The 21,255-nt window shown below is 33.8% G+C and overlaps 1 protein-coding gene across 1 annotated transcript in view; it reads left to right on the top strand.

Annotated features, from left to right (window-relative positions):
• Positions 1–20,776, top strand: part of LOC111051318 (hydrocephalus-inducing protein) — a 49,182-nt gene extending 28,406 nt beyond the window's left edge. The window contains exons 27-38 of the mRNA XM_039429347.1: positions 325–436; positions 1,564–2,036; positions 3,956–4,038; positions 4,666–4,849; positions 7,728–7,998; positions 9,475–9,673; positions 11,206–11,400; positions 13,305–13,431; positions 14,390–14,555; positions 17,129–17,304; positions 18,223–18,418; positions 20,641–20,776. Coding sequence (XP_039285281.1) covers positions 325–436; positions 1,564–2,036; positions 3,956–4,038; positions 4,666–4,849; positions 7,728–7,998; positions 9,475–9,673; positions 11,206–11,400; positions 13,305–13,431; positions 14,390–14,555; positions 17,129–17,241 — 1,923 coding nt within the window. The 3' untranslated portion in view covers positions 17,242–17,304; positions 18,223–18,418; positions 20,641–20,776. The remainder of the gene's footprint in view (positions 1–324; positions 437–1,563; positions 2,037–3,955; positions 4,039–4,665; positions 4,850–7,727; positions 7,999–9,474; positions 9,674–11,205; positions 11,401–13,304; positions 13,432–14,389; positions 14,556–17,128; positions 17,305–18,222; positions 18,419–20,640) is intronic.
• Positions 20,777–21,255: the final 479 nt, after the last annotated feature.

Below are 21,255 nucleotides of genomic sequence, written 5' to 3'. Positions count from 1 at the left end.
GGCAATTTCTTAGTCTTTTTCATTCAATATGAATAATTACCACAATATCAACTTCTCAACTACACAAAAAGTGAAAAATTAATAATTAAATTTGTCTCTTGAACGATGATAAGGTATAAACTGGTAAATAGGTATTTATTAAGATTAAATTTTTCAAAGATTCGTTATTAATGTAATCTGTAAAGAAGATTTTGGTACGTATAAAAATGAAAAATTATCTGAGAACTCATGTAGCAGTATAACAGATATTTGATTAATAAATGATATAAAATATGGACAGTGAATTTCAATCATGGAACAATTCGTTTTTCATTTGTAAAATAGATTGTAATTGAGGAACTTGATTGTGAATCGAAAGTGTTCCACTGGAGAATGATGCCAGAAATTCATCATTCTGAACATGGATTTGAAGGCTTGTTGGACAAAATAGAAGCGGGTAAGTGGGATATTTAGTCATTCATTAGCATATTTTACTTAAAGGGTCACAAACATAAAAAGTTTGAAATCTTAATCTAGTTGTTAAATTAATTCAATTTAATTGTAAGATAAGATTCAAAATCTAATTGAGACATTTCTAAATGAGGAAAAGATGATGAAGAAGAAGAAGATCAATCAATTTGAAAATCAAAAAAAGAATAATCCTCATCATGTTTCTAGAGAATTTTTTGATTCTTGAGTATTCAAAATCTTGAGTCTTGTACAGATTGGAGAAGGATGTTCAGTTTCTGAAGTATCTCTATTTAAAAAATAAGCGTTATTTTCAAAGTTTTGCATATAGTATTGTTATTACTATAAACGCAACTTATCAAAATCCTCTATAAATTCTAAACTGATATTTATTGATGGAAATAAATTGGAAATTGCTTTTGTTCAAATGCTAATTAATGAATAATTATTATTGAATGAAAATTCCAATTAAATGCTGTAAATCACCAGAAGACTTCTGCTATAAATCACCCCAAACACTTATGTTACTGCAAATATTATTAAATAGTAAGATAGTGTGTTAGACTCCCTCCAGCGGTCCATAAGTTGCATCTTACGTGCTGGTTTGTATTTTTTCTCAATAAAGTAATATTGTGATTTGTTACTATGCAGCTCTGTATATTATAAACTTGTTCATTTGTTTTTGTTCTTGTTTTTGGTATGCATGTATTTTACATTTTCTTGTTTTGAGCTTATATTGAGAATAAAACTTCATTTATTCATATTGACAACAGGGTTAACAGCTAGATGAAAATTCGATGAGCGCTACTATACAAAAATTATTTGTCAACCCGGGAACAAAATAAATAAATAATTTGTTCCCGGGCTGGAAAATAATTTAAAATAATTTTTGAAAATAATTGTATAAAAAATACAAATACAAAAAAGAACAGTATCAAAACGGAAAAAAGAACTTCAGCAACTTATATAGCTTGTGTAGTAGCGCTCATCGAATTTCCATCTAGCTGTTAACCCTGTTGTCAATATTTGCAGTAACAGAAGTGTTTGGATTAATTTACAGCATTTAATTGGGATTTTCGTTTAATAATAATTAATATTTATTATTTATATTTTCAGACATGAAGTCAATCATTCTTTTGAACCCATTAGAAGAACGTGATTTCGAAGTGAAATTCCTTCCAGATACCATTGATTCTTTCACATGCAAGTTGAAGCTTCTACTGGTTAATAACCCATATGAAAGCTATTCAATCACAATGATCGGCTCCAGTTATCAAGACGATGTTATAATGAGAGATGTGACCAGAATCGACAGCAAAGAGTCGGCAGATCTATTGAAATCGTTGAAATTTGTGCCCGACTCAAAGTTCTTGGCTGCTTACGCGGCTGAATATGGAGCTGTTTACCTTGGACAGTGCAAAGAGAAAAGCTTCCAAATCTGCAATCTGAGTAATGATTTTCATCGATTCGAATGGGAAGATCTTGGGAATGTGACTGTTAGTCCCAAGTCAGGGCTGGTCTATCCAAACTGCTGTGAAGAAATATGCATGACTTTCCATTCTGAGGAACCAATTACACCCTTATTCAAAGTAAGTCCCAAAATTCAAATTATTGAGTTTCTTGTTCTCATAAATTGAAATAATGCCAATCCATGACCAATCTATAGTGTAGTTCTAGAAGATAACTATAGAGTTATAGAGAAATAGAGTTAAATCTTTATGCCGTAATGCAAAATTACGATTCTACCACAATACATTCAATTGTAATAAGTCTACTTCATGTTTATTCTCATGGAATTTCATGTGTATTCTCATTTCTATTCTGTAAACAAATAGGTTCTACTCTTTGTTTCTAAAAGTTATACACTCATCTACATATTTATTTTCTGTTCAGAATATGTTAATTGTTCATTTGTTTCCATTATAATGTAGTTTTAGTATGCAATGGGTCTTGCAAGACCTGGCAATACATTGTCATTTGTGAAAAAGAATCAATAGATTGGCCATGGCCAAGACTATTGGAAGTTTTCCAATGATAGTCTCAGAGAGTGTTATAACGTCTCTTTCTCATGTCCATAGATAATTTATCAAATGTTTTCCGTTGAATTTCAATAAAATGGAGGCATTAAGGTAGAATAGAAGCGATATTGTCAATTCCACATTATTTATTCAAGCCAAACTAAAGTTTTAATGCATTTCTTATGTTTAATTTTGAAGCAGCTAAATTTCAAAATCTATTTTGTGAAAATAATCAAGGACTGAAAATGTTATGAAGTAAACTACATGACTTAACCTATTTCGGACTATGTGCAACCTTACCTTGGACAAGGTTACCTTATTTCTTTTCTCCCTGTAATTTTGATGAAATACTTATTGTATCAATCAATCAATCATCAGTGGTTTTTATTGGCTAGACTGAGATTGGCTCAGTCCAACCAATAAAGGCTACTGATGATGATGATGCCTTGAGTGCTTTTTTTTTAGGCTGTATAATGCCATTAACAAGTTGATTCTTTATTGATTCTTTATCACAAATGACAATGTATTGCCAGGTCTTGCAAGACCCATTGCATACTAGCACTACATTATAATGGAAAAAATGAACAATTAACATATTCAGAACAGAAAATGTAGATGTGTGTACATAACTTTTAGAATCAAAGAGTAGAACCTATTTGTTTACAGAATAGAAATGAGGAATACACATGAAATTCTATCATGCTTTGAAACTTTTGTTTGGCTCAAATAAATTATGTGGCACTGATATGATCGCTTTTTTCACAACATCATCTTTGTCCATAGTGTAAATTATTCAAAATGAAGGCAGTTCATTTTTCTATATATCCATCCTTTGTTTCCCCCTTACATATGATATTATTTTCAGCATTAATACTGTCTTCTATAGTTCACGTTAATATTGTCTTCTGAGGTTCACGTTATAATGGCAGTGGAAAAAAATAGGAGAACAACGTTGCCGATCCTCTGTCTTGTAAATGTCGTCTGTGGAGGGTAACTGATACTGGTTTATTAATGTAATATTAATTGTTCATTGTCGTTTAAAATAATCAATACATTTTATCAAGCAATAAATTATAATTTTCAATAATTCCACATTGTTAAAAAACGATCTGACATCAGAGCAAAACGAGAAAGGGATAGCGCTATCCGCTTTGTTGAATGATAGACAAGGATAGCAATACCATTGCCAAACAAACACTGCCATTATAACGTGGAACTCACTATAGTCTTCAATCATTTATAGCTTAGGTACTTATTCATTTGGTTGATAGGAACAGAGTATGCACGCTTCAGTGTGCATAAATCATCATTTCTGAATCATTTGAAGAGTTGTATCTTGTAATTTTCCGTTTTCTAAGAGTTGCTAAGTAAAAACAAAACAAAATGGAATGGAAAAATGCAATCGAATCACTTGTAGTTGTTAATCAATTATGTAGATTATGTTTGTTATATCTTTACACATTATTAAATCCAATTGTTTTTACTCTCAGATGCCTGTCGTATGCTCTTTCATGAGAGTTGAACTCCACTCTGATGTCGACGCTCTGAAGGAATCGAGTTTTGAGTCGACGAGGTGAGGAAGTGTTTTTCTTATTTGTAAAACATTTCAGTGATTTATTTTAATATATTTAACATTCCATGACGAACTGCTAGTAAATAATTCGTTTTTGAACTATTTTCACAACATTACAGTCAAGTTTTTGAATAAAAGTTATTAAAACTAGTAGCTTACTCAACTGTGGAGTTTTAAATCTTTTTTTACACTCAACACTGTGTTGAAGTGGATTAGTGTTGATAAGTGTTGAAAATGGATTTAAAAATCCGAAAGCGCTCGACATGTGAGTACTAGTTTTAATAACTTTTATTCAAAAAACTTGACTGAAGTGTCGAGAAAAATTGTTCAAATACGAATGATTTATTTTCATCTAAAAGAGTTCTTTATTATGCACGTAATTTCTCATTAAAATGTAGATTTATCGATCGGCTGTTTTTCTGGCAATATAACTGCAAATTAAGTTGATTCTACAAAATCATAATAATTACTCTCTTGAGATTATTGAAATGCAGGTAAGTTTTATCTCATCATCTGAATTTGATTGAAATATCAACACAATCTGAATGGAATGTATAAAATAATATTCTATCTAACTTAAGAATTTTATAGATTATAATAATATTAACCATTCTGTTGTTTCTCCAGTTTGTCAAAAGATTGTCATGATTATATATTATTGGAGCCAATGGGTAGTGCTGTAGAGCCTGAATACACTGTTATTGAAGATACATGCCAGCAGATAGTAGTTATTGCTACCGGGGTGGTCGACAACCCTGTACCTTTCTGCGAAATAAACTCAATCACTTTCCCGGAGACCTTGCTTTTTCAAGTGAGTAAATTGCGAGAAAATAGACTTCGCCAATAAATTATTAGTGAAGTTATTAATTATTTTATTGATATCGATGGAACATATTAATACCGCCGCTGATCCATAATCAAACTGCAAAGTAAACTGAAAAAATCTGGTGTGGCGCACTCACACAACTTTCCTTGCCGTTATGAAAATTGATCACCTGACGCTAGTGTTCATGCGCATCTCAAGTCTACTATTTTAAGATCTAAGCTGTCTAAATGTTTATAATTATGTTCCGCATTTACGGCGAAACGTGGCCGTAAATTTTTCATGAAATTTGACAAGTATGTTCCTTTTTAAATTGCGCGTCGAGGTATATACAAGGTTTTTGGAAATTTTGCATATCAAGGATAATATAAAAGGAAAAAGGAGCCTCCTTCATACGCCAATATTAGATTAAAAATCTGGTGTGGCGCACTCACACAACTTTCCTTGCCGTTATGAAAATTTATCACCTGACGCTAGTGTTCCCGCGCATCTAAAGTCTACTATTCAAAGATCCAAGCCAGCTGGTGACAGGACAATAACACTGGAGACACACGAGGTCTGCTCTCTCTCTCTTCATAGTCAATGATTTAATAGAATCAACAGTTGCAAACAGTTTGCAATTGAATAATCACATTTTCTCGAATTTCGAGCTGATTTTCAATTTTAGGTGAAAATGTTACAAAACATTAATTGTAGAGATTTTCAAGCTCAATCTTTTCCACTTGAAATGTTTTGTTTAAATTGTATCTGAAGCCTGATAATGGGAAACTAAAATCAAACTTTGCATAGATGGGGCGGAGCTCCTGACATTTTTACAGGTATGGGACTTGTGGCAGTTGATAGAGCTTATCAATAACTATTCTAGGTATAAATTTGATAAAAATCGTTGGAGCCGTTCTCGAAAAAATCGCGAAAACCCCTGTTTTTAACAACATTTTTGCCATTTTAGCCGCCATCTTGAATTGCTTTTGATCGAAATTGTTCGTGTCGGATCCTTATATTGTAAGGACCTTGAGTTCCAAATTTCAAGTCATTCCGTTAATTGGGAGATGAGATATCGTGTACACAGACGCACATACACTCATACACACACTCACACACACTCTCACACACACACACACACACACACACACACACACCACACACACACACACACACACCACACACACACACACACACACACACACACACACACACACACACATACAGACCAATACAAAAACCACTTTTTTGGACTCAGAGGACCTTGAAACGTATAGATATTTAGAAATTGGGGTACTTTAATTTTTTCCGGAAAGCAATACTTTCCTTAGTACCTATGGTAATAGGGCAAGGAAAGTAAAAAATAAGCAGAATACATGGAATAGCATTTTACTTATAGCTCTGTAAGCACAATAATTATTATCATTATTATCAGCACCTTCTCGTGCATATGACATCACAGTTATAAGATGAAATAATTCATTAAAAAAGCACTTATCTTATAACATTTACTACTTAATTACTGACTTACTTTATCTGGCTCTTCAGTCCTGGGGGTGGACCTTGGCCTCCTCTACACGACGCCTCCAGACATCCCGCTCTTGTGCTCCCTGCCGCCAGTTTGCCACACCTAGCACACGGAGATCTTCTACCACATCGCTGATCCATTTTCTTCTTGGCCTTCCTCTTTTTCGGGTGCCCATCATCCTCTCATCGAGCAGCTTTTGTGGTACTCTTTCATCACTCATTCTCACCACGTGACCCAGCCATTCTATTATTTTTGCCCTGATACACCTTATGATATTTCTTTCGCCAATTTCTTCATCAATCTCATTGTTAAATCTGGCTCCCCAGTTTCCTTCAACGCAGACCGGTCCCCATATCCTCCTGTACATCTTTCTCTCAAAAGACCTCAACGCTCTCTCATCTTTATTCAAAATGGTCCGCGTTTCAGCTCCGTAAGTCACAACTGGCCTTACCAATGTTTTGTACATTTTTACCTTGGTTTGTCTAGAAATCAGTCTGCTTTTGAAAATTTTCTGATTAGTATTATATGCCCGATTGCCCATCATATTTCGGATGGAGATTTCATGACTAGTTTTATTATCAGCTGTCAGTGTTACTCCCAAGTATTTAAACTCGCTGACGCCTTCCACTTCACAATCGTCTTCTATTTTCAAGTCTCTAATCAGTTTTGTCTTTTCATTTGCTGACATCGCATGTACTTTTTTACTTACATTTATTTCAAGGCCTAAAACTGTAGCTTCCTCCTTGAGTGTGCGAAACATCATGTAACATTTACTACAAATTCAAATTTAGATTGGTCAGCCGCAGAGCCATTTAAGATCCGTATTTTCAAGATGAATTTAATGTGTTTTCAAGATGCACTGGAGGACTTTCTTTTAAAAGAGCTTCTGTTATGTGTGTGGATGAAAGTACAAGGGTGCTGGGATGAAATGATCAAACTCTCATGCCACCGGCGGGATTTGAACCCACGAACCAGGCGATGCGTCTATCATACTGAATGTTGTAACACACTAGACTACTAGACCAACTCGGCCTGCTGACTTGGGATAAAACTAAGGCAGACTTGGGCCTATAGAACTAAAGCCTATAAAACTGAGGCCCATTATCGGTGGGATGTATGTCGCATAACCAACATCACATAACCACATCTAACCAAAATAACACCTACACCTCAAACTTGAAGTGTTTTGTAACAAAATGACACCTTTCTCAATTCTGTAAGTAATTTCAATAAATATTTATGTGCTTCCAAAGTTGTAAAGTCCTTCTATAATCACCCTAAATAAAGTTCTGTTGGTTGTATAATTTTTCAATATTTTATTTTTATCTATATATATAATAGGAACGTTTTGTAAAGGTTTCAGGTAGAACATTTGATGTAACGAACAACAGCTGTGTTCCTTTGAGTTTTGAGTGGCGCTTCAAAGATGCCAGCTCTGATAGACTCGAAGAGAGGAAGTTGAGTGGCTCTGCAGTCGCTTCCCGTGTTTCATTTGGGACCACACAACCACGCTTCAACAACATCCTTAATGAAATTATAGGGCCTCCAATTTGCAGAAGGAAAAACACGGTGAAGCCAAATACTGCTCATAACAGATATTGCTCAGCTAAACCATTGCCAAGCTCAGGTGAGCTTCCTTTTCAATATGAATAAATAAATTTGATTTATTCTAAAAATATGTGTCATATATTCAAATTAATTCCAATTTCAATGTAAATATCAAGTTGTGAATTGTAGACAGATGAATGTGTCATCTCTTGAATATAAATAATTTTGAATAATAAAATACTAGAATATTGTCTAAAAAAAATCACGAATTTATTAAAAAGTCACAAACATGTTTCAACGCCTATAGTGTCATTTTCAGGGTGACAATTCAAAACCCTGATACAAGTTTTGAACGTTCGCCCTAGGAACTTGCCAAGTTCGAGCTCTGTTACACGCTCTTCTCGCGTTCCACTCTTGCTCCACCTGCGATCATCAATCGATCTGCTCGAGTGACGTTCGATTGCGGAGCGGAGCGTAAGTCTGTACGCACCTATAGGTGTTAGAACTTGTTTGTAACTTTTTAATAAATTCGTGATCTTTTTGACAATATTCAAGTGTTTTATTTTTGATGAATATCACTCACTATACATCTCACCAAAAACAGTATACTTTTGATTTCAATGAGAATAAAGTGTCCTACTTCTATTCAAATCGAACTCACAGACATAAAACGTTTAAACTGTAACGAGTTTTAAAAATATTCTGCAACAAAAATGAAAATATCGTCGGCATCCATTCTATTTCATTTACCTTTTTTACTACTCCTCCCTGTGTGCATATTTTATCTAAATTCGTCACCCTTTTTGTAAAACAAACCAGATTACAACCAAAACGTATCTCTGACAAAAAAAATGTGAATTGAATTGCTGCCTTTTTTTAAGCCTAGGGAAGCGAAGTTAGGGCGCAGCCGGCCCCCACTTACACTCAACCCTCCAATACAATGCTAGAATACTGATTAATATGATGTGTTAGATGAATTTTTTCAAACAATTTTTGTAGCACTTACACTGAAATTATACTACCAAAATTGACTGTAGTGTTTGACAGTGCTGTTAAATAGTTGAAAATGACTCACATATGAAAATACTACTCGTATTCCAGAATCCAAACCATTCACAACCACGTTATGGTGGCTCTTGGATATTAAAAATGCAGGAGGTTCATTCAACATCACCAGATTCATTCAAATAATTTTAATTCCAATTTTTTTATTTATTTAGCGTATGGCAAATACACAACACATATAAAGCTCATGAGTCTCAAATGTCTACATATACACTATATTTTTTCAATTTCTTCAAGATGTTGTGTAGTTTTCGGTCAGGAGAACATAAGTTTGTCTGACCGCCATCATTTGCTAGTCCATTTAGCGTTACTCAATGTGCACCATGGAGGCGAACTAGCGTTACACATACTTTCTATTGTTCAATTCCAATCAATTTAATTCTCTGGCAATAAATGGAAATGAATTGACGATATTCTCCTGCATTATAAATAATATCACTTTTCAGAATATTATTATGTCAATTAATTTATATTGTGTATGGTTTTCCAGTATCTTTGATGAAAAGACCAAGCACTGCAATGCATTTGAAAGAGACACCCAACTTTTCTGACCCTCCAATTCAGTACAATAAGCATCCGTTTTCGATATCATCGATGAGCGGCATTATTCAAGCCAATGAAACAGTTTCATTCGAAGTATCGTTCGCTCCTGTTGTCCGTGGCATTCACTCATTACTTCTTCATCTCAGGTACTTTTTCTTTCAAATATTTAATCATATTTTTCTTCCTCGTCTTCTTCTTCTTTTCTTCTTCTTCTTCTTCTTCTTCTTCTTCTTCTTCTTCTTCTTCTTCTTTTCTTCTTCTTCTTCTTCTTCTTCTTCTTCTTCTTCTTCTTCTTCTTCTTCTTCTTCTTCTTCTTCTTCTTCTTCTTCTTCTCACAAATTAAAGCTTAGTCAGTTTTGAATAGAATTCCAATACGATGAAGTCTATACACAATATTTTAGCATATCTTTTTATTCAATCATGACAATTATTTATTTTACTCAAGGGGCGATTACATCAGTCAAGTTTACTTGAATTCACGTTATGTATGTAATGAATGTATTTTGCAAGCTTGAAGTCAAACTTCAAGTTTACAAACTTGTAAATTCACCAAACCAATGTAGACCCTTTTTCAAGATTTGTTGATTAAAGTATTAGATGTTGAATATTTTTGACCAAATTAAAATGTAGGTTGTTTATGTTACTGTACATAATATATAATACTTTATTACTTATATTGAATTATGGTATAGTATATTGCAACATTTCCAATACATTTATGCTCTTACTTTGTGCCAATAAATTTAAATAAAATAATTGTGCCAATCAAATTCCACAATAAAACCAGATCAGTTGAAAGTTGACATCGTTTATTTATTTTGTTTCTCTTCGCTGGTTCTTCTAATTTTTCGTTTTGCTAAAATTTAACTGTAGAGTAAATATAATAATTTGAGCTAAGCTCTCAATAAAGAAAAAAAACATTTTTGTGATGAAAAATCATTGATATGATAGTCAAGAAATCTTTATCGAGACTACTGTTGGCTTCGAACATGATTATTCATCTAATAATGGGTTAATCTCGGTTTGATTTGCCCTCAAATGTCAATGTTTTCAATTTGCAGGGTTAAAGGCTTCATAACTGTATACTCGGTTTAATCTGTCTTCAAATTTCATTGTTTTCAATTTGCAGGGTTAAAGGCTTGACAACTGGATGTATATTCAGTTGAATTGGTCTTTGAATTTCAATGTCTTCAATGTAACAGGGTTGAAGGCTTGACAACTATATATTCAGTTTGAGTTGTCCTTTCAATTTCAATGTTTTTTAACGTAACTGGGTTGAAAGCTTGAGAACTGAATGTATATTCGGTGGAATTATTCTTCTAATTTCAAGTTTTTCAATTTTTCAGGGTTGAAGGCTTGACAACTGGATTTATATTCAGATGAGTTGGTCTTTGGATTTCAATGTTTTCAATGTGACAGGGTTGAAGGCTTGACAACCGGTATATTCGGTTCAATTAGTCTCCAAATTCCAATGTTCTCAATTTTGCTGTGTTAAAGTCATGACAACTGTATATTCGGTTAAATTTGATTTACAATAGGTTGAAAGCTTGGCAACTGTATATATATTATATTTGGTTGAGATATTATTCTTCCAATTTCAATGTTTCCAATTTGCAGGCTTGACAACTGTATATTCGATTTAATTTGTCTTTAAATTTCAATGTTTTCAATGTTTCAGGGTTAAAGGCTTGACAACCGCATGCGAGCAGTTGCAGATTGACTTGAGTGGCAGTGGAGTGTCTCCAGTGTGTCATCTGCTGGTGGCAACATCTGATTGCCTGTCAGCAGGCAGACATCGCTCCTGTCTCTCTGTTCAGCCTCATTGCAAAGTCATCGAATTCGAAGTCCTTGGCTCAACAAATCCTGTCACAAAGTTAGTAGCAACAGCTGTATTCTGTTGTTAATAATTACTTGGTTGAAGCTGGATTCTCACACAACAGTGAAAATATAATTCTCATAAGTTCAAATGGTATTATTCATACTCGGACTGAGTGAGAATAGCCCAATTAGAACTTATGAGAATTATATTTTCACTGTTCACTGTCACTGTTGTGTGCGAATAAAGCCCAATGCTCCCACTTTATCTAGACTACGTACTCTTTGTTGTTTTTTATTCAAATTGTTGGTCTTGAATCATGAATGTTTGCAAATATCTCGTAATTTAGACACATACTTCCGATTCTGTTCTGAAATTTTGGATAGAATATGCAGTTGGAGAAAATCGACTAAATCGACATAAATATGAGGGTATAATCATAGAGAAACAAAAGCGTAAGTAGATATCCCATGGTATAGGGAATTTATGTCGCAACTTTTACTGTTATCTCAAGCCGATTACTGTCGATTATTGTCAATTTTTACTGTTTTGTTGGGGTGATAGTGTATGAACGGTACAATTTGAGAGACTAACAGCGTCACACAGCTGCATAGGGAAGAACTACGTGAACTATCGGCTTGGGATAACAGTAAAAGTTGCGACATAAACGCCCTATACCATGGAATATCTACTTATGCTATCGTTTCTCTATGGTATAATCTAATGGTCAGGAGCTCGCATCCTATTATAAACCGTCTATCAATCATTCTTCCTCCATCACCTAGGCAAATCCTTCAGAAAGTGGCCTTTATAATTAAATAAGTAAATAAACCTCAGTGTTTTTAAAATGTGATTTTTTAATATGTCAATTTTTAAAATGTGATTTTTTATGAGGTAACATGTGATTCAAGGTTATATGCTTGGGTAATGATACGGATGATGATGAAAGATAAGTAGACCGACAGCTTTAGGTGGATTCCGAACCACAGGGATGTTAATTTTATGGGCCTACTCTATTTGATATAATTTCCAAATTGTAACAGTAACATACAATTTTGATAATGTACTTATTGTATAAATGAATGAAGAATGAATTGAATTGTTATTGTAACACTCATATAAGTTCGGGAATACAATTTATTCGACGATGAAAGTTTATTTATTGGATAGAGCAAACAATACTATCGTCGGAAAAGAAAAAACAGGTTTTTGCCCAAAACTTCATCAATTTCCTAATTTTGTTTCAAATCGTCCAAATATGTATCTTACGTTACATCAATTAGAAAATAAAATCATGAATGATATTTTGAGGAGTCGGCTCGTCAAGTGGTTACCCTTAAGGAGCCTGCACTCAATACAAGAAATAGAGGAGACTGTGCTTCACTGTATCACAGAACAGATTTTTTTTTTAAACAACATATATGGGCCTTAAATTCATTAGAATGCTTCCTACTAATTTGAAAAAATGTGAAGATGTCCATGTTTTTGAGTAGTAGTTCAAGAGCTTTTCGATGATTGGTGTGTTCTATACCACGGAAGAGTTTGTGTGTAGAGAGGGTTCCTTTGTGTGACCGTATACTTTCTTTGTGTGATAAATTTCGACAATTCCTATACTCTGATCAGAGTCTCTAGGAATCTATTGAAAACAAACAAACAAACAAAACAAAGGTATTATAGTAGCGGTACTAGCCTGTAAGGGATTACGGAATTGGAAATGTCTGGAACTCAAAATGTACACGGCATTCCCAATTCCGTGTTCCCATCACCGCTAGTGGACGCTCAGTTGACACTACTGTTCTACTGGTTGTTTCACAACGGGAGTAGATGGCGCACGAATTTCAACTTAATCTTTAACTTAATTGCGCGACTATGATGATAACTGCTTCTTTTCAGGTATAGGTACCTATAAGTTTAATATTTTGTTAACTTACGTGTTTTAATACAAAATAACTATTTTACAGATCATTTGATATTGTAAACACTACTGGCAATCCATATTGGTTCACTTTGAAACAAGTTGCGCCGCTCAATTCTCCTTTCTCGTGTCTCACACCCGATGGCGAGATTGAGCCTTTTAAGCAGAATACGGTAATTTGTTTCTTATCATCAATTCTAATTTTAATTTATTTTGAAAAATAACTTTTAACGAGCTGCTTCTCAACATCAATTATCCCAGGAGACTGTTCTCTGGTAATATACTCCTCTCCTCTCCTGATAGATAATCCTAATTGACCGAGCGAAGTGAGGTCTAAGATTCAAGTCGACGGTTTTGCATTTCTCTTTATGTTTATATGTTTATTGACCGAGCGAAGTGAGGTTTAAGATTTAAGTCGACGGTTTGGCATTTCTCTTGATGTTTAAATGTTAATATTTTGCGCATTTACGGCGAAACGCGGTAATAGATTTTCTTGAAATTTGACCGGTATGTTCCTTTTTAAATTGCGCGTCGACGTATATACAAGGTTTTTTGGAAATTTTGCATTTCAAGGATAATACAAAAGGAAAAGGAGTCTCATTTGAACGCCAATATTACCGTAAAAATCAGACTTTAGAATTATCATAAATCAGCTGTCGCTAGTGGACTATAATACTACCCATTCAAAAACATCGAACATCTTGAAAATGTATCTTTCCATCAACGTAAGTAGACATTTGACTATAATACTACCCGTTCAAAAACATTGAACATCTTGAAAATGTATCTTTCCATCAACGTTGTAGACAGTTGAGGCCAGACCTGATAACAGCGCTCACACTCACATTCCGGGACGACACGTCACAGAAGGCCCTATGTTTATTCAGGATGTTTTCTAGACATTTTAAATTGATAAATTACTTATTAATTTTTGAGAAAACATAATAACTGGTCAATGTAACTTACTGAGCGCGAGGTCTACTGTTCACAGAACTACTAGGTATTGTAAAAGGCGTCTAAATGAACTATTCCAGTAGAACTTTCTTTGGTAATATTCTCCTCGTCTTTTCTGACATAATCTTGAAAAGTAAAGTAAAACCTTTTGCCTTATCAGGAATTTTTGTGTTGCAGCTATCGTTTGTCCTGTTTCCTCAAGAACCTGGCACATTTGAGTCTCTGTGGCATTTGGAAATACCGAATCTGGATGTCATGCAACCTTTTCTGATTGTCGGAAAAGCTAGAGAACCATCTGTCTCTCTCAGTAGTAGTCATGTGTACATGCAACATACTTTTGTCGGTGAGTACTTCAGTTATAATAAAGTATTTTAATAGGGCTACTTGAATTTTCAATTATAGAAAATTACCAGTAGGCCTACCCTTTTTATATTTTGTTGTGTTTATATGAAAAATATACAGAGTGAGTCATATGTATTGGAAACCTTCAATAAATTGGAGATTGTATATCTTTCAGGATAAGTTATTGGTAAAATTCTCTACCTTTTGACGTACAATTGAATAAGGCGGGGGTGACTTAGGGGTTGTAACTCGAATGTTTAAAATGTGAACACTCATTGTGTAGAACATCATTTTAAAGGTCTATTAAAACAAGAAAGATGGCATCGATAAAAATGTTGTATGATATTTGTATCCAAAATGGCGGCTGATTGAAGTTTTAGTTTTTACGGAAATGAGGGGTTGTAACTCAACTATTTTGAACGTAAACACCCATTGTGCGACATTTTAAAGGCCTTCTCAAAACTAGAAAGATGACGACATAAAAAAATGCTCCAAGATACTTTTATCCAAAATAGCGGCTGATTAAAATTTATCAATTATTTCTTTGAAAACTCAAGCTTCAATGAGCAGCCATTTTGGATACAAGTATCATAGAGCATTTCTATTGATGTCATCTTTCTAGTTTTGAGAAGGCCTTTAAAATGATGTATCGCACAATGGGGGTTGACTATGGGGTTGACATTCACTTGTTTACCGGTAATCAATAGGTAGAGTATTTGACCAATAGCTTATCCTGAAAGTTACAGTATTATATCTACAACAGTCTCCAATTTATTGAAGGGTTCCCATACATATGACTCACTCTGTTTGAAGGATACTAGCAATTTCTATAATGATCAATATAATTCACTTATTGTTTGGATAATATAGCCTACCAAAAATTTTATCAATCTCCTCCAATGTTTCTACACTAATAATTGGCTAATGCCTGGCTTCATCAAGCTCAGTCAAGACATTTAAATAAAAAATGATGAAGCCGATTACGTTTTACAAGTGTGCACTTGAATTATCGATAGTAGCTAACGCCATAGAAATCATATCATGTTCCAGTGCTTTCGTTGACCGAGCGAAGTGAGGTCTAAGATTCAAGTTGACGGTTTGGCATTTCTCTTAATGTTTAAATGTTTATATGTTGCACATTCACGGCGAAACGCGGTAATAGATTTCCATGAAATTTGACAGGTATGCTCCTTTTTAAATTGCGTATACAAGGTTTTTGGAAATTTTGAATTTCAAGGATAATATGAAAGGAAAAAGAAGCCTCCTTCATACGCCAATATTAGAGTAAAAATCAGACTATATAACTATTCATTATAAATCAGCTGTCGAGTGGATTATAAATTGCATGCCATAATGCATGCAATTCAATATCTCAATGTAACTTGGTAAAAAATCAACTGCTGTGCAGATTTTTAATTGCATGCCTCATTGAATGCAATTTTATGCACTATTAAATGAACTATTGGTTGCGTGCAATAACGCATGCAATTAATTACTAAAATAACATAGTATTGTCTCTCGAACTTTCTCTGCTTTGAACTCGGGCTGTCCTGTTGCCAGTAAGTCTTGAAGGAGATTAGCTTTTGATGTTAGCATTGGTGTATCAACACCAACCCCAACAGCCATTAGCCGTTTTCACACCGATATCTCGCCGACACGACATACAGACAGGATTTACTCTGATGCACAGTATAAGAGGAGGCTGCGGTTTATAACTGCGCGAGGTCTACTGTTCACAGAACTACTAGTTGTAAACCGTACCTGATTTGACCATGTTCAAATGTCTCACCGAGCTTGGTGAAACCGGACATGAATACCATTGAGAATAAAAATCAACTGAATTATAATTTTAAACCTGTTGCAATTTTTTCTCGAATGGTGAAGTTATTTTTGGGAAATGTGGCTTTTATATTTGGGCCTACATTTTCCTCGATGATGATAATAAGGTTTCAATAATAGGAATTCATGAATGAAGTTAAATTCTAAACTGAAAATGTTTTACTAGATTTAAAGAGTTTACATTTTGAAACGAAGTTCAGTACTGAGAACTGCATCTTTCAAATCAAGTCTACTTTTAGGTTTTATCATATGCACCGTATTTAAAAATTGAATACCTTGTTTCAAAATCTCTTATGGTGAGAAACGACTTACATTATGAAGGTAATGACTATTATTAAACGAAAATTCAAAGTTAAATGCTGTAAACCACCCCGAAGACTTTGCTACTGCAAACATTGACAACAGGGTTAATAACAGCTAGATGGAAATTCGATGAGAACTGTACTATCCAATAATTATTTGACAGCCCGGAAATCGAACCCGGTACCTCCTATAATTATTTATTCATTAACATTTGAGCAAATTCAATTTTTCATCAATTTGTAGGTAATAATTATTATTACATTTGAATAAATGCAATATCTCAGTAATTTCCATCTTTAGGTAGCCTAATACTTGAAAAGAAATTGGAACAATATTAACATACTAGGACACTTCTTGTAACGTCCAATATCTCATAAAAACATACCTGATACTAATAATTATCTGTTACTATATTCTACTGATGTGATACAGGGGTTCCTGTTTCATGCACGGTATCTCTTTTGAACAATGAAAATGTCGATTTGAATTTCAAAATATTTTGGGCCGAAGGATACAATCAGACCAAAGCAATTCGGAGACGGTGACAAACATCTAAAAGTGAAACCTGCAAGTGGATTCATCAAAGCGCATTCCCAGATTGAATTGATGTAATTATGACGTAATTGTGACATATTTCTTAGTTCATTGATCAAGATTGAAATTCAGTGATTAAAATTCGGTTATTCATTCCTGGCTTAATTGGACTCGCCATCAATTTTGTAATGCAGTTGATTTATAGCAAGCATTATTGGGATTGGTCAGAATCTAGCAGAAATAATTTGGACGAAAAAGTTGTTTATACAAGCAAATTGTTTGAGATCAACTGCAAAGTGGAGAAAAATTGTTGGTAGACTTCTGTTAGTTAAAATTATGTAATGATTATTATTTTGATAATTGAAAATGTGTCAGTACAATAATGATGATTAATATAGTGAGGTCCATGTTATAATAGCAGTGTTTGATTAGCAATGGTATTGCTATCCTTGTCTATCATTCAACAAAGCAGATAACTCTATCTCTTTCCCGCTTTGGTCTTTTACCAGATGTAGAATTAATAATTAATCCACAAAATATTTCATCTCAATTATGAAAATTCATTATTTAATTATTGAAAAATATAATTTCTTGCTGAATAAAATATAATTGATTATTTTATACGAGATGAAAAGTTAGTATTACATCAATAAACCTGTATCAGCTACCGTCTATAGAAGGCATTGACAAAACAGAGGATCGGCAACTTGTTCTCCTATCTTTCTTCACTGCCATTATAACGTGGACCTCACCATAGTTAACGCTATCAAAATTTCAAGTAGATCAGCTCTTAACTTGGATCTTCATCATATTTGGTTTCTCATATAAGTTCATTTGAACCAAATGAATGTAATTTAGAGTTTTGAGAATTTTTTATGGCTGTGCAAAGGCTGAAAATAAACTTTCTACTCCCTATATTTTTCAAAGTTTTCCGATTTGTATATCATCAAATGTAAAAATCGACTATTTTTTCTATTACTTTTCCACTACAGATGTACAATAATACCTGATAAGCCAGGGGAAGACGTGGTGTTATTGAAATGTCAGGTGGAGAGATGTAGAGAGCCTCTACTACTGCATGTTCATAAATGTTCATTCAATGTGCATCCCCGCATCTCTTACATCACTTTTCACAATACAATTGAAGAACTTTCACCATATGCCCAGAACCGAATCAATTTGAATAAGGTAAGAGTGCAATTACCTGTTTCTAGATATGGATATAGTTTTTTGATTCTGATAAAACTATACGTAGCCTACTGCTTTTAGTTGGTGGGGATTCCCCTAAGATTGACAGTTATGATAATTCTCTACCCCTCTACACACAACGATAATAGTCTTGTAGGGGGTTTCCTAACATGTCAATTTTGTGAATAATGCAATTATTCATGTCAATTTTTTTGAATAATTCAGTTATTGTAATTAATTTGATTAATGAACGTTTTTGATTTGATTTGAATTGTCTTCCAGGCCAATATTTTTTGATCCCTTTTGGACGTTTTTCCTGAATTGATTTGCTTTCTTGATGAAGAAAAAAGTATTTTTCATCGATCCTCAAAGCTTGTGTACAATTAAAAAGAGCTGAATCTCACATTATTGTTTTATAGTTTGTAAAATATTGTCACACAATTGTAAAATGCTTTGAATTAATGGTTATTATCAATAGTGAAAAAACATTTACTACTGAACTCTTAATCCTATTATATTAAGCGAGCAATTTCTGTATATCTGTTTCTATTTTTATATCTGGTTATCTGGTTATTTATGTTCAACGGATCTCGAAAACGGCTCTAACGATTTTCACGAATTTTTGAACATAGTAGGTTTATGATATAAAGATTCGATTGCACTAGGTTTCATCCTTGAGAAAACTAGCTGAACGACATTGAAAGATGATTCATCCTCGGCTGAAACAGCTGTGGATAGTAAAAAAGTGAGTATGTTGAAAATCAAAATATCGCATCCCCGAAATTCATAATATGACGTATATCCAGCTGTGAAATATAAACACGATCATTTTAGAGAATTGTGTTCTGTTTATCAATAAATAAAAATAACGAGCGAAGCTCGGTTCACCGATATTAAATATAATATAGCCACCAATATAATTCACCTTACAACAGTGTCCACCCAATATAATACAACTAATCTATATCTACGCTGATCTCGAAAACGGCTCTAACGATTTTCACGAAATTTGGAACATAGTAGGTTTATGATATAAAAATTCGATTGCACTAGGTCTCATTCTTGGGAAAACTCGCTGAACGACATTAAAAGGATAATTCATCCTTGGCTGAAACAGCTGAGACTTTCTTCGTCTGTAGATAGTAAAAAGTGAGCGAGTGATTCTGTGGAAAATCAAAATATCGCATCCCCGAAATTTATAAGCTGATGTATAGCCAGCTGTAAAATATAAACACGATCATTTTAGAGAATTTTGTTCTGTTTATAAATAAATAAAAATAACGAGCGAAGCTCGGTGCACCGATATTTACAGTAATTTGATTAAAATAAACTTATATGAGAAATCAAATATCATGAAGGTCTCAGGTTAAAAACAGGTCTACTTGGAATTTTGATATCGGTGACTAGTACTTATCATTATTTTAGTCACACTTCCCAATTCATTCTTATAGTAAGCCTTGTCCACACTGAACAAATGTTCGACAAACTTGTTTGTTAAAACAGTTTGGGTGAAATTTATTTCATTTGACAAACAATATTTGCCCGTGGCCAGTGTGGACGGGTCACCAAACAAAATGTTGTAAGTGAGGAGTACAGGTTTTTATGTTTCACAGCAAACACTGAAAATGTTTGAAAAACAGTAATTTTTTGTTTGACAAACAATGATTGTCCAAACTTTTTAAAATGTTTGTCCCTGAGCTTCTCAACAAACATGTTTGCCGAACATTTGTTCAGAGTGGACACGGCTTCAGCAGTAAGTTAATTCATCTTTGTAGTAAGCCTAACCAGTAATTTTTCGTTTCGAAAAATACCAAACTACCAATCATTCAGTGGACATAATAAGGAAAAGACAACTATCAATCAGAAACAGTTGTATCAATATCATCATATATATGTATTACCATTGTAATCAAGTAGTTGACAGCTGAAAGGGTGGTCGACATTGATTAAGTCGTATGGATATATCTACCAATAATTATAAACTCATTGCTGTTCATGTAAAACATTTAGTACCGGTTTCACAAAAACCGGTTAAATTTTAACCGTGATTAATTTCACGATAACCAATCAGAGAAGCCGTCTTTTCAAAAACGCCTTCCCTGATTGGCTCTCGTAAAGTTAATCACGGTTAAAATTTAACCAGCTTTTGTGCAATCGGACCTTAATCTATCAGTTATGATGATTAATGCTAATAATAATAACTTTTGTTTTCCGCTCTTTAGCTAACACCAAGAATCCCGTCTTCCATTCAGTTGACTATTGCTAATTTGGGAAAACTGCCAATCACCTACAGATGTGGTTCCAACAAAGAGGAATGTCGACTAGCTAGAACTGAAGTCTACTGGAATAAGAAACATGACACTGTGGCTTATCGAGATGAACACACGATTGAACTGAGTGTTATCGCCCTGTCAAAAATCGCGTTCAACGATCTACCTGCCGTTATTCAGGTGCGCAAAATATAACTTTTTTATAGTTTGGAATATTTATCCGACCAGTGGCCATTGATATACAGTAATTTTAATATACAATCTGCATCAATTACATTTTACAAAGTGTGCAAAAATAGTAAATTATATAAGTAATAAATTTTGATATAACTATGAAGAGGGATAAAATTAAAAGTGAACCTTTATTTCTATAATTCAAGCTGTTAGCTGATTATATTTTTCAATATTACTAGAGGGAGGATAAATACGACTGTAACTATGATATTTTATCTCTGAATATCGGGGCACCGAGCATCGCTCGTTTATTTATTTATTGGTAAACAGAACACAATTCTTCAAAATGATTGGGGAAGTACTAACAGGCACAGCCCAAAACTGTTTCTTCTC

Source organism: Nilaparvata lugens, chromosome 1, assembly GCF_014356525.2.
Source record: "Nilaparvata lugens isolate BPH chromosome 1, ASM1435652v1, whole genome shotgun sequence".
NCBI classification, from domain to species: Eukaryota; Metazoa; Arthropoda; class Insecta; order Hemiptera; family Delphacidae; genus Nilaparvata; species Nilaparvata lugens.
Note: the sequence above shows the minus strand (reverse complement) of the source record. Positions and strands in the feature narration are given on the sequence as shown.